Source organism: Mustela erminea, chromosome 1 (assembly GCF_009829155.1).
Source record: "Mustela erminea isolate mMusErm1 chromosome 1, mMusErm1.Pri, whole genome shotgun sequence".
Classification (NCBI taxonomy): Eukaryota; Metazoa; Chordata; class Mammalia; order Carnivora; family Mustelidae; genus Mustela; species Mustela erminea.
Window position 1 is genome coordinate 161,016,252 of NC_045614.1, and position 13,340 is coordinate 161,029,591.

Below are 13,340 nucleotides of genomic sequence, written 5' to 3' on the forward strand. Positions count from 1 at the left end.
AATCCCACTGGGTAAATACCAAGCAATGCTGTTGATTGATCATATTGTAAGAGTATGTTTAGTATATTAAGAAACTGCCAACCTGTCTTCCAAAGTTGCTGTAGCATTTTTCAATTCCACTGGTAATCATTGAGTCCATGCTGCTTCACAACATTGCCAATATTTGGTTTTATTAGTGACCACTAATAGATTTTGGACATTTCTTGTATTATTGATGTCACTCATTTCAATTGTATATAAATATACTCTATCTAATTAAACAAGATATAAATGTATTTCTATGTTGTATATATTTATACTTAGGTTAAATATTTATATAATATATAAATATATCTGATATATTTATATAGTACATATATAAGATAGAGCATAGAAGTATATACCTAAAGAATATGTCATTGTCTTATTATTTTGAATAAACTGTTATCTGTTAGATCAATTAAGAAGAAAATAAAATCTATTATTTTTCCTATACTTATTTATTCTCCAGTATTCTTTCTTCCTTCATATACATCCGAGTTTCTTGTTACATTATTTCCTTATTCCTGAAAAACTCTTAACATTTCTTGCAAGGCAAGTCCACTGGAATCAACTGACCTCAATTTTTGTTTGCTTGAGAAAGTCTTTTATTTCTCCTTCACTTTTAAAGGGTAAGTTCATAAGATATAGAATTCTAGGTTGCAGGTTTTTTCCCTCTTAACATTTAAAACTGGATGTTATAAGCAACTAATTAATCATTGACCACTACATCCCCACCAGACTTTTACATAATGATGTACTGTAATGGTGATTAGAAACAAACCGAGGGTTTTAGAGGGAAGGGATGATGGGTTATCCCTGTGATGGGTATTAAGGAGGGCACATATTGTATGGAGAACTGAGTGTTATATGCAAACAATGAATCATGGGACATTACATCAAAAACTAATGATGTACTGTATGGGGACTAACTTAACATAAAAAAAAAAAAAAAAAAAAAAGACCTGGGGCTCCTGGATGACTCAGTGGATTAAGCCACTGCCTTTGGCTCAGGTCATGGTCTCAGGGTCCTGGGATCAAGCCCCAAATTGGGCTTTCTGCTCAGCAGGGAGCCTGCTTCCCCCTCTGTCTCTGCCTATCTCCCTGCCTACTTGTCATCCCTGTCAAATAAATAAATAAAATCTTTTAAAAATTTTAAAAAAGAAAAAAAAATAAATAAAGCACTAATGATGTACTCTGTTGATTAATAGAACTTAATAAAAAAATAAAATTAAAAAAAATTTTACTTCTTTCTCTTTTTCTTGCCTGGCTTCCTAGGAGAAGTTGGATATAATTCTCACCTTTGTTCCTCTATAAGATGTTTTGTTTTTCTAGCTTTGTTCAGAATTTGTACTTTATCTTTGATTTTCTGTAGTTTGAATATAATATGTCAGGCTCTGTTTTTTTGTTTTGTTTTATTTTATGTTTTTGGACTTTTGTTGTTGTTGTTTGACATTTTGCCTGCTTGGTGTCTCCAAGTTTCCTAGAACTTTGGTTTGGTATCTGATAGTAACTTGGGGAAATTCTCAATTATTGTTTCAAAGATTTCTTCTGTTCCTTTCTTTCTTTTCCTTCTAATTTTTCCATTACATGTGTTTTGCATGTTTTCTTTTTCTTTCTTTTTAAGTTAACATATAATGTATTATTTCAGGGGTACAAGTCTGTGATTCTTCAGCCTTACACAATTCACAGCACTCCCCATAGCACATACCCTCCCCAATGCCCATGACCCTGCCCCCATCTTACCCCACCCTCTCCACTCCAGCAATGCTCAGTTGGTTTTCTGAGATGAAGAGTCTCTTAAGGTTTGTCACCCTCTCTGATTTTGTCCTGTTTCTTCCCTCCCTACACTTATGACCCTCTGTCTTTTTTCTCAAATTTCTCATATTAGTGAGATCATATGATAATTGTCTTTCTCTGATTGACTTATTTTGCTTAGCATAATACCCTCTAGTTCCATCCACATCATTGCAAATGGCAAGATTTCATTTCTTTTTGATGGCTGCATTATATCCATATCTATATTTATATCTATATATCTCTCTCTATATATCTATCTGTCTATCTCACACAGGTCTTTATCCATTCATCTGTTGATGGACATCTAGGCTCTTCCCATGGTTTGGCTGTTGTGAACATTGCTGCTATAAACATTGGGGTGTACATGCCCCTTTGGATCACTACATTTGTATCTTAGGGTAAATACCTAGTAGTGCAATTGCTGGGTCATAGGGTAATTCTATTTTCAACTTTTTGAGGAACCTCCATACTGTTTTCCATAGTGAAAACCAACCTGCTTTCCCACCAACAGTGTAGGAGGGTACCCCTTTCTCCGCATTCTTGCCGATACCTGTCATTTCCTGATTTGTCAATTTTAACCATTCTGACTGGTGCAAGGTAGTATCTCACTGTGGTTTTGATTTGTATTTCCCTGGTGCCGAGTGCTGTCAAGCACTTTTTCATGTGTCTCTTGGCCATTTGGATGTCTTCTTTGCAGAAATGTCTGTTCATGTCCTCTGCCCATTTCTTGATTGGATTATTTGTTCTTGGGGTGTGGAATTTGATAAGTTCTTTATAGATTCTTCATTGATTTCTTCTCTGATCTTTATTATTTCTCTTCTCTTACTGGGTTTAGGCCTTATTTACTGTTCTTTCTCCAGTTCCTTTAGGTGTCAGGTTAGATTGTATATTTCAGACCTTTCTGTTTCTTTTGAAAGGCTTGTATTGTTATATACTTTCCTCTTAGGACCACCTTTGCTTCATCTTGAAGATTTTGAACAGTTGTTTTTTTCATTTTCATTTGTTTCCATGAATTTTTTTGGTTCTTTAATTTCCTGGTTGATCCATTCATTCTGAAGTAGGATGCTCTTTAGCCTCCATTTATTTTACCTCTTTCCAACTTTCCTTTTGTGATTGAGTTCTAGTTTCAAAGCACTGTGGTCTGAACATATGCAGGGAATGATGCCAATCTTTTGATACCAGTAAAGACCTGATTTGTGACCCAGGATATGATCTATTGTGGAGAATGTTCCATATGCACTAGAGAAGAATGTGTATTCTGTTGCTTTGGGATGGAAGAAACTGCCTCCCAAATTTTAAGGAAAGGAAAAAAAATACACACACACGCACACACACACACACACACATATATATATATACACACATATATATGTATATACACACACAAAAGATAAGGGTAAGTATGATAAAGGGATAGAATATTACTGTAAAGATGAAAATAGAAAAATATTTTTTAAAAAGGAATTGATAAGAAGTTAGTTGAAGAAAGAAAGAGAAACATTTTTTTTTTTTTTTAAAGGGAGAGAATGTGTTCAGGCAGGAGCCTAGAACAAAGCCAGACACTAGATTTAGGGTATATTTTGGTCTGTTAGAAAAAACTGTATCCCTACAATCTTAAAGAATGAAAAACTTGCATACATATAAAAAAATAAGATCAAATACAATGGGGGGATGTAACTTGACTGTAAAAATGAAAATTAAAAAAGATTTTTAAAAAGAGTATTTGTAAGTTGTTTCTTAAAATAGGAAAGAGGAAAAATTAAAAAAAAGAAAAAGAATAAAATAAAGAAAATTTAAATATTTAACTTTGAAAGACTAAAAAATCATGGGATAAAAAGCTATGAATTCCATGTGCTGTATTTCCCAAGTGCTGGAGTTTTGCAGTTCTCATTGATCAGCTGGATGCTCTTTCTGATCTTCTGGGGGATGGGCCTGTTGCAATGATTCTCAAATATCTTTGCCCAAGGTGGAATTGCACTGCCCTTGCCAGGGGCCAGGCTAAGGAATCTGCTCGGGTTTGCTCTCAGTAGCTTTTGTTCTCTGAAAGATCTGTACAGCTTTGGAGGACAAAAATGAAAATGGTGGCCTCCAAGTCTCTGGCCCAGAGATGCCAAGAGCACAGGGCCCCACTCCTCAGTGCACCCTCAGAGAAAAGCAATCAATCACTCCTGTCTCCCCGGTCTCTGGCCACACTCTGAGTTCACCCAGCTTGTGACCAAGCATTTCTATCTGGCACATGACCCCATTTGTCGTCTCCAAACCCAGCAGATTCCTGCAGCACACTTTTGTACTACTCTTCCTGGTGGGGGAAGGAGAGTCTCCCTGGATCTGACACTTGTGGGGTTCCTGCTCAAAGAGCAGTGGCCTGACTGTGACTTGGATCATGGTTTATGGAAACCCTGAGCTGAAAGCCCACTCCTTGTCTCTGTCCTTGAAGCTGGTTTCTCCGCTCTGAAACCTGGGAGCTCTGCCACAGTTAGGCACCCCTGGTCTTTCTGTGACTCCAAGGGTCCCGAGACCACACTGTCCCATCAAAGATTCCACCCCCCACTTATTCACTGGAGTGATGTCCCCCCATGGAACAGACTTCCAAAAGTTCCGATTTTGTGCTCTGTTGCTCTATCACTTGCCAGGAGCTGGCCCCTCCCCCATGGTCTATCTTCCAGTATATCATCTCTGATTCACTAATCTACATGTCCTACCTTCCAGAAAATGGTTTATGTTCATAGAATTGATGATATTTTTCTCTTTGATCTCCTGTTGAGTTTGAGGGTATTCAGAATGGTTTGATAACCACCTACCTGAATTCCTGGGACCAGATGGAATTTAGGTCTCCTACTCCTCCGCCATGTTGCTGCTCCCCTGTTTTACATGTTTTCATGGTTATCCCATAATCCTTGGATATTCTTTGTATGGGGGGATTTGTTATTTGTTTTGTTTGTTTTTTTTTTGTTGTTGTTGCTGTTTTTAGTGTTCTCTTTGCTTTTCAGTTTTGGAGGTTTATATTGTTATATTCTCTAGCTTAGAGATTTTTCCTCAGCCATAGCCAATTTATTAATAAGCTCATCAAAGACATTCTTCATTTTTGTTACAGTGTTTTTTTATTTAATTTTGTCAACTTTGCCTTATGTATTTTGAAACTCTTATTAGGTTTATGGGCATATCTTGTTTTATTGTGTTTCACTTCACTGCACTTTGCAGATATTGTGGTTTTTAGAAATTGAAGGTTTGTGGCAATCCTGCATGGAGTAACACGATCAGCACCATTTTGCCAACAGCATTTGCACACTTTGCCTCTCTGCGTCTCATTTTGGTAATTCTAGAAATATTTGAAAATTTGTTATTACTTTAAATTTGTTGTAGTGATCTGTGGTCAATGATCTATGATGTTACTATTTTAATTTTTTGTTGTGTCACTAACCATGTCCATAGAAGATGGTGAACCCAAATGACACATATGTGTGTGTGTTCTAGCTCTATCACCAACTGGTCATTTCCCATGTCTCTCTCCCTCTCCTCAAACCTCTTTCTTTCCTGAGACACAACAATATTGAACATGAAGCTCAAAATGACCTCTAAATATTCATGTAGAAGGAGGAGTAACATTTCTCACTTTAAATTAGAAGTTAGAAAGGATTAAGCTTAGTGAGGAAGGCATGTTGAAAGCTAAGACAGATCAAAATCCAATCCTCTTGTGCAAAGAAGTAGTCAAGTTGTGAATGTGAAGGGAAAATTCTTGAAGGAAATTAAAAGTGCTACTCTAAGGAACACACTAATGATGAGAAAATGAAACAGCTTTATTGTAATTTGGAGAAAGCTTGAGTGATCTGGATAGAGTGTCAGATCAGCCACAACATTCCCTGAAACCAAAACCTAATCTAGAGCAAGACCTTACTCTCTTCAATTCTGTGGAGGTTAAAAGAGATGAAGAAGCTGCAGAAATAAAAGTGGGAAGCTAGAAGAGGTTGGTTCATGAGGTTTAAAGAAAAAAGCCATCTCCAAACCATAAAAGTGCCAGGTAAAACAGCAACTGCTGATGTAGAAGCTGCAGCAAGTTATCCAGAAGATCTAGCTCAAATAATTCATGAAGGTGGCTACAATAAACAACAGATTTTTAATTGAAAGGAAACCATCTTATATTGAAAGAAGAGGTCCTAAAGGACTTTGTGAAATTCTATTGCCTTTTTCTTTTCATGTATATTTGTGTTGTTCTCTCTCATTTTTCAGTTTGGGTAAGTAAGGAATCAATGAGTAACAATGAGACCTCTGCTGTGTTCTTGTAATTGGTATAGTTTTTGGGGGGTGAGAGTATGTGAAGAGAGTATATATTTTTTCTTTTTTTTTTTTTAAATTCTGCTTTTATTTCTTTAAACACTCTCCATATATTTATTTTATACCCTACATTTAATAATTCTAAACTCAGAAGTTCTGAATCTTATTCTCCGTTTAGGAAAGGGAGGGCAGCCAATAAAAAGTACATTATCTCATTTTGTGGTTGCATTCCTCCCCCCCTACATGTTTTGTAACTTTGGAATATGAACTCATAATTATGTGACTTTGTGTCTGAGAACTGGGTTATAGAAACCTGGTGAAGGATCATCATTTTCCATTATGATAGCTAACCTGAGTCTTTACTCACTGCTATGGACTGAATATGTCCTCCAAATTTCATATGTTGGAATGTAATCTCCAATGTGATGGTATTAGGAGACGAAAGCTTTGTGAGGGAATTTGTCATGAGGGTGGTGCTTTTGATCAGTACCCTTACAAAAGGAGACCCAAGAGAGCTTGCTTTATGTCTTTCTCTCCCCTTCTGGCCCTGACATATTAGAATACAGTAAGAAGGCAGCTGTCCACAAGCCAGGAAGTGGGCTTTCACCAGACACCATATCTGCCGGTGATTTGATCTTATACTACCCAGCCTCTAGAACTGTGAAGAAAAAAAAAAAAAAAGTTTGTTATCTAAGCCACTCTGTGGTGGTTTTTTTGCAGGAGGCAAAACTAAGATGCTTGTTTACACTTGATTTAGTTATATAAGGCAAACCATACCCTCTTTGGCTGCCCTTTCATCTTATCCCAGGTTAAGGTTTACTTAATTTTTTTCACAAATCCTTTAGGTCAGAGCCTCTTCATTGTCATTCTGGCCTTGTTAGTGTTTATGGTTATCCACTTTCCTGTGACTGTTAAGTGCTGTCACCTTGTCCTGGTACTACAGAATCGTATCACCCTCTCTATGGCCAGCACCACTATACCACAGATGGTGTGCATCTCCTTAGTTAGTGTGCATGGATAAGAGTACTCACTTTATTCTGATGAATAGGGAGATGGCACACAACCCTGAACACTTCAGGGTAATTCGCTAGTGTAAATAAATGGAAGACTTTCAGAATTCTGTCTGTTTTTGTGGATTTAAAAGAAGACACAAAATCTTAAGCCTTCTGCCCTGAGAAGGAGCTAGAGGGAATGGAGAAGGAATGCATCTTTAGGAAAGGTCTTAGAAACCTACCAGAATCACTAGCTGGGCTGACAGGTGAAGACCTTTTTTTCCCTGAAGCCAGTCAGTAAAGACAGAAGGAAGTGACAGCGTCCACAAATGTGAAGACCCTAGCAATGCAAAATTCCAAAAAATTAAAGAAAGGTGACATCACCAAAGGAAAAAAAATAAAACTCTAGGGTCTAATAACAAAGAAATGGATATCTGCATGTCTGACAAAGAAATCAAAAACAGTCTATGTAAGGAAGCTCAGTGAGCTGTAAGAAAACACAGATAGACAACAAAACAAAACAAAATCTGGAAAACAGTACATGAACAAAACAAAGTTTCAAGAAAATGATAGAAGTCATGAAAAGAAACACAAATTTTGGGGCTGAATAATGCAATGACTTGTGTGGTTGTGTGCCATCTCTAACTAAGGAGATGCACACCATCTGTGGTGTGGTATAGTGGTGCTGGCCATAGAGAGGGTGATACGATATTGAAAAATTCAATATAGAGTTTCAACAGCAAATTCTTCAAGCAGAAGAAAGAATCAGTGAATGTAAAGACATAATTTGAAATCACCTAGTCAGAGATAGAAAAGCAAGAACAAAATAATGAGTGGTGAAATTCTATGGGTCTTATGAAACACCAATAAACAAAATAATGTGAGCATTATGGGAGCCTCAAATGGACATAAAAAAGAATAGAGCCCACATCTAATTTAAAGAAATAATGGGAGACAACTTCATAAAACTTTGGCGGCAATGGGTATGGAGAATTAACATCAAAATCCAGAAGCCCAAATACTTGACTGACCATAAAGGAATCTTCACTGAGATACATTATAATCAAATGGAAAAGAGAGACTTTTAAAGCAGGAGGGGATAGGTGACTCATCACATATAAAGTAGCCCCATAAAACTAGATTTCTCAGCATAGACCTTACAGACTAGAAGAGTGGGATGATATATTCAAAGAGCTGAAAGAAAAAGCCTGGCATGGAAGAATACTTTATTTGACAAACCAAAAAATAAAGATGAGATAATAACTTTCCTTGAAAAATAAAATCTGACAAAATTTGTCAGTACTAGACCTGCTTACAAGAAATTATAAAGGGAGGGCACCTAGGTGGTTCAGTTGGTTAAGTGTCCCAGGTTCCTGGGATCAAGCCGACGTTGGGGGTCTCAGCTCAGTGGAGAGTCTGCTTCTCCCTCTCCCTCTGCCTGCTGCTCCTCTTGTTTGGGCTCTCTCTCAAAAAAATAAATAAAATCTTAAGAAAAGAAGAAATCCTAAAGGGAGCTCTTCAAGTTTAATGAGAGAATGCTAATGAAGACATATGAAAAATATGGAAAATAAAACACATTGCTAAAGGTAAATACATAGTTGAATTCAGAATAGTCTAATACTGCAACAGTGTTGTGGAAAGCACTTTTAACTCTAAAACAAATGTCAAAAAGAAAAGTATAAAAATAATTATAGTTTTAATAATCTGTTAGTGAATGCAAATTGGTATATCAATAAAATAAAAAGGGGAGAGAAGTAAAAGCATTGAATATTGCATGTAATGATAATTAAGTTGTAAGCAGCTTAAAATAACCATAAGGTGTTTCATATAAGCTTTAGTAACCGCAAATAAAAAAATATTTGGTAGACACACTAAAGATATAAAAAAAGGAATCGAAGCATACTGCTATGAAAAACCAGCAAATCACAAAGGAACAGAAAGAGAGGAAGAAAGGAACAAAGGAACTTCAAAATAGTCAGAAAACAATGAACAAAATGACAATAGTATGTACTTACCTATCAGTTATCCTAATATAAATAGAATAAATTCTCCAATCATATGGTATATAGTAACTGAATGGATAAAAATCAAGATTCAACAATATGCTACCTGTAAGAGACTGACTCTAGCTCTACAGATACAATAAGCTGAAAGTGAAGGGGTGGAGAAAAGCGCCCCATGCTAATAAGAATAGCTATTCTTAATTTAGAGAAAATAGACTTTAAGTAAAAAAAAATGTAACTTATGGCAAAGAAGGTCACTATCTAATGGTGAAGGAGTCAATTCATCATAACACTTGTAAATATTTATGCATCCAACATTGGAGCACCTAAATATGTAGAGCAGATAGGAACAGAACTGAAGGAGAAATGGGCAACAATACAGCTGTTGTAGGGAACTATAATACCCCACATTGAAAAATGGATAGATCATTCTGACATTAAATCAGTAAGGAAACACTGCACTTGAACAACACTGTAGACCTGTAGGCCTGACAGAGATGTACAGAACGTTCCTTCCAAACACAGTAGAACGCTATCTTCTAAGCACACACAGAATATTCCAAAAGATATATCATAGTTTCAAATTTATAAAAATCACTTAATAAATAATTTTTCAGAACCCGGCTTTGAAGTACATTAGGAGTACTTTGTCAGAAACTTTTGTAGAACCTAAGTGAAGGAATGCATGTGGATCTTAGGACTACGGAATTAGAAATGTGTGAGGTGAAGAGTATCATTATCTATCTTTCTGATTCTTGTTCATTCTTCCCAAGATGGGCATATTAATCAGTTCCTCAGAGAAACAGAATAATAGAAGGAGAAGGAGAGAGAGAGGAGGAGGAGGGAGGAAGAATAGGGGCAGAGAGAGAGATATTTATTTTAAAGAATTGGCTCACATAATTGCAGAGCCTTGGCAAGTCCAGAATCTGCAGGATGGGCCAGAGCTAGAGACCCAGAGAGCACAGAAGTTTGAGTCTGAGACAATATGCTGTAGAACTCACTTTCCCAGGAGGCCACTCTTTTTTTACTAGCAGCCTTTGACTGATTGGATAAGGCCCACTCACATATGGAGGGTAATTTACTTTATTGAAAGTCTACTCATTTAAATGTTAATCTTATCTAAAAAAAATTACCTTCACAGAAACATCTAGAATATTGTTTAACTGAATACTTGGGAACCATGTCCAAGCCAGGCTGACACATAAAATTAGCAGTCACAGTAGGAAAAATGGGGAAAAAAAGGGATGAATTATTCCTCTGAATCTGGTTCCAAATTTTCCTGAAAGTAATCTCATTTGTGCAGCTAGGTGAGGCCCACCAGTAGATAAAACAACTTTAATCCTGGGGGTGGCATCTGGAGAAAGCACTACTCAGCCCAGCTCGTGTGAGGTACCCATGATGGGCCAAACCAGTGGCTAGGAAAGAGGTGGAAGCAGGGTTATCTTGGACAGAATAATGATCAAGTGTGCAGCATAGTGTCCCATAAGCAGGAAATAATTGATTAAGAAGTTATAATGTAATTTTTAAGTGTTAACATGTTTTTCCACTTAATGATGGAATGACATCTAATTTCTATTTTGCAAAGCTTTTCATGGGATTCACTTACAGTTAACTGATTTTCTATCATGGTGGCTGTAAGATTTGTGGATACATAGTGGTTTGCACTTTTAGGCACCTGAAATTGATTTCTTTTACTTTTCTCTGAATATTTTCTAGCTTCAACACATAGTTCATCTGTGAAAGGAAAGGAGAGAAGCCTCACACCTCCTGCAGAAGGTAAAGTGATTTTTAATTTTTTTCTAGAATCCAGTACTAAAGGGAGTAAATGTGGAATTGCCTTAGAAACATATCTGATGGACTGGTCAGGAGGCCAGACTTGAGCACAGTTGAAGAGTGTGGTGAACCAAATGCTGCAATGTGGGGGACCCCGTCCTCCTCCCCCAAGGCAGTTCAATTCCATGTGACTATTCTGGAGTTCTCTCTCTATCATGCCCTGTGCCAGGTTTTGTGGGGAGAACAGAGATGAACAAGAAGCTAGACTGCCAGAGCACCGTAAGGGACTCGGTTTTATGGGGGAACCCAGAAATAAACACAGATGCCATATAAAGTAGGGGAGATAAGCCCTCACATCAAGTGTGCTGGGAATGTAGAGGAGGGAGCGTGAGCACCAAGGCTCTGGGAAGGCATCACGGAGGAAGCAGCATGTGAATTAGCTCTTAAAGGAAGAGGAACATTTTCATAGACAGAAGTGCTGTGCAGGCATCCCAGACTGCAAGGACTATTGAAGGAAGACCTAGATACGCAGTTGTGCTTGCTGTTTCCTTTCTCAAGTGTGGGGGCGACAGAGGGGTGATAAGATTGCCAAGATGAGTCAATTTGAAAAAGAGGAATTTCAAAGCCAGCACAAAGACATGCCAGTGTTGTCTTCAGGCAGTGAGAGATCTCTGAAGGGTGTCAGAGTGGAGGGGATCACCCCTGTGTTACAGAATCCTGGACCTGGCTGCAAGGTAAGGTGAGAGCTGAGGAGAGGAGAGTTTTGAGACAGAGGAGATGGTAGGAGCCTTCTGTAGTAACCCAGGTGCGGTGATGGGGTCTTAAGTAGGGTATGGCAGTGAGAAGAGAAAGGAAAAGGGATTGCCTGTGTGCAGAAGGCGGCAGGAGGCTGGAGGGGAGTCAGAGACACAGGATGCAGCAATGCTGGGACATCGCTGCTGTTCTGGAGCAAATATGAGAATCTACCTGCTACCCCTCTGTGAAGGGGGAGGTGAGGTCACCATAGCTGATCACAGGGCTGTGTGGAGATTATATTTGTTGGACAAGGGCCAACCCACTGAGTGTGGGGGAGGGACTGGGCATTGGCAAATTATCACAACAGGTATGAAAAGAGGAAGAAGAGGATTAAGAAAAGGTGAATAACAGGAATCAGGTAAGAAGTCTCATTGAGAGTGAAGTAGGAATGCTGGAGGGTCACAGAGCAGAGCATGGAGAAAGAGCAGAGACTACGCATGGTGCGTGGGATCCTCACTGATGGAGCTCCTTCACAGGAGACGGTGCCCTTGTTACAATGCACATGTTTGATTGATCAGCTCGTAGGTTCCTTTAAAATAATAGAGCCAGATCTTGAGAATAAGTATCAGGCAAAATATGAGAGCCTAAGACTGCTCACAAGCTGAAGTGCAAACAGAGAACACTCTCAACCTGCTTCTCACCAGCCTCTTCTCTTTCTGGGTTCATCTTCTGCATCCTGCCCTCAGGCACCTGTGTGCTCACCCATACTCACCTCTAGCTGATCTCCAAGCCCCTGTGTTGCCGCTCACCTCTAAGCCTTGGCCAAATTGCAGGCTCCCTGTGCCCGGAGTAGGGACACACTTGCAGTGGGGGAAGGAACATGTATTTAACTGCCTTTCAAGTCTGCTCTAAAATCCATCCCCACTTGCTTCCTGTATCTATGGGATCTTGATTTGGCTGTGAAATGCAAGGGCTTGAGTCTATCACAGAAGAGGCAAATGAACCAAAGGAGGAGAGGAGAGACCTCACATGCACAGTTTAGCATTAGGAATTTCATCCACATAACACTTTGCTCCACCTCAGCTGGCTCTGCTCCTATTAAGGTGATGAGCTCGCTGCCACTCACCTGGGTTTGCAGGTATGTTGTACCTGATGCCCCAAACCTCTCTCAGCAAAGCCAGTCATGGATGAATTATGAGTGTTTATGGGAGAGCTGGAGCTTCTAGATTGGAGAATAATTGTAGGTTTCAGAGTTAATTTTTTATACTGAAGATGGGCAAAAGCAGTAACCTTCTTCATTTAATACTCATAATTAAGTAAAACATAAACAAGATCTGTAAACAAAGTTCAGGGTTGGACTGTTTGGCAGTCCATGAATAGGAAGGAAGGAAGAAAGGTTGGTTTGTTGGTTTTACTGACTTTGTGAATCTCCAAGTGAAGAGTAGCTTAAGAAGGTCCAGTCTGTTCAACCTGAATGTCATCTGATAGTTTTTATTGGGGTTTGTCCAAAGGGGTACCCTTTGGTATAGGAATTTCATTCTTCTACTACTGATTTATTGTCTCTGATCAAAACTTAGGAGAAAAGCACATCACCAATTTTTCCACTTTCTGTGGAAGGAGCACGAGTTATAAGTCTAATAGTTTCTTAGACTGAAGGATTAGATTTAGATGTCTTTGTCCTTTAATTTATATTGTGTTTTCTTGTTTGTTTTCAATAAAACCTCTGAGGCAATTTTAAGCCCTTAAA

At 38.3% G+C, this 13,340-nt stretch overlaps 1 protein-coding gene across 2 annotated transcripts in view; it reads left to right on the forward strand.

Annotated features, from left to right (window-relative positions):
- Positions 1–13,340, forward strand: part of LOC116594003 (cell surface glycoprotein CD200 receptor 1-like) — a 134,921-nt gene that overhangs the window by 114,997 nt on the left and 6,584 nt on the right. For both annotated transcript variants that reach the window (XM_032348829.1, XM_032348836.1), the window contains one exon: positions 10,802–10,861. In XM_032348829.1, coding sequence (XP_032204720.1) covers positions 10,802–10,861 — 60 coding nt within the window. The remainder of the gene's footprint in view (positions 1–10,801; positions 10,862–13,340) is intronic.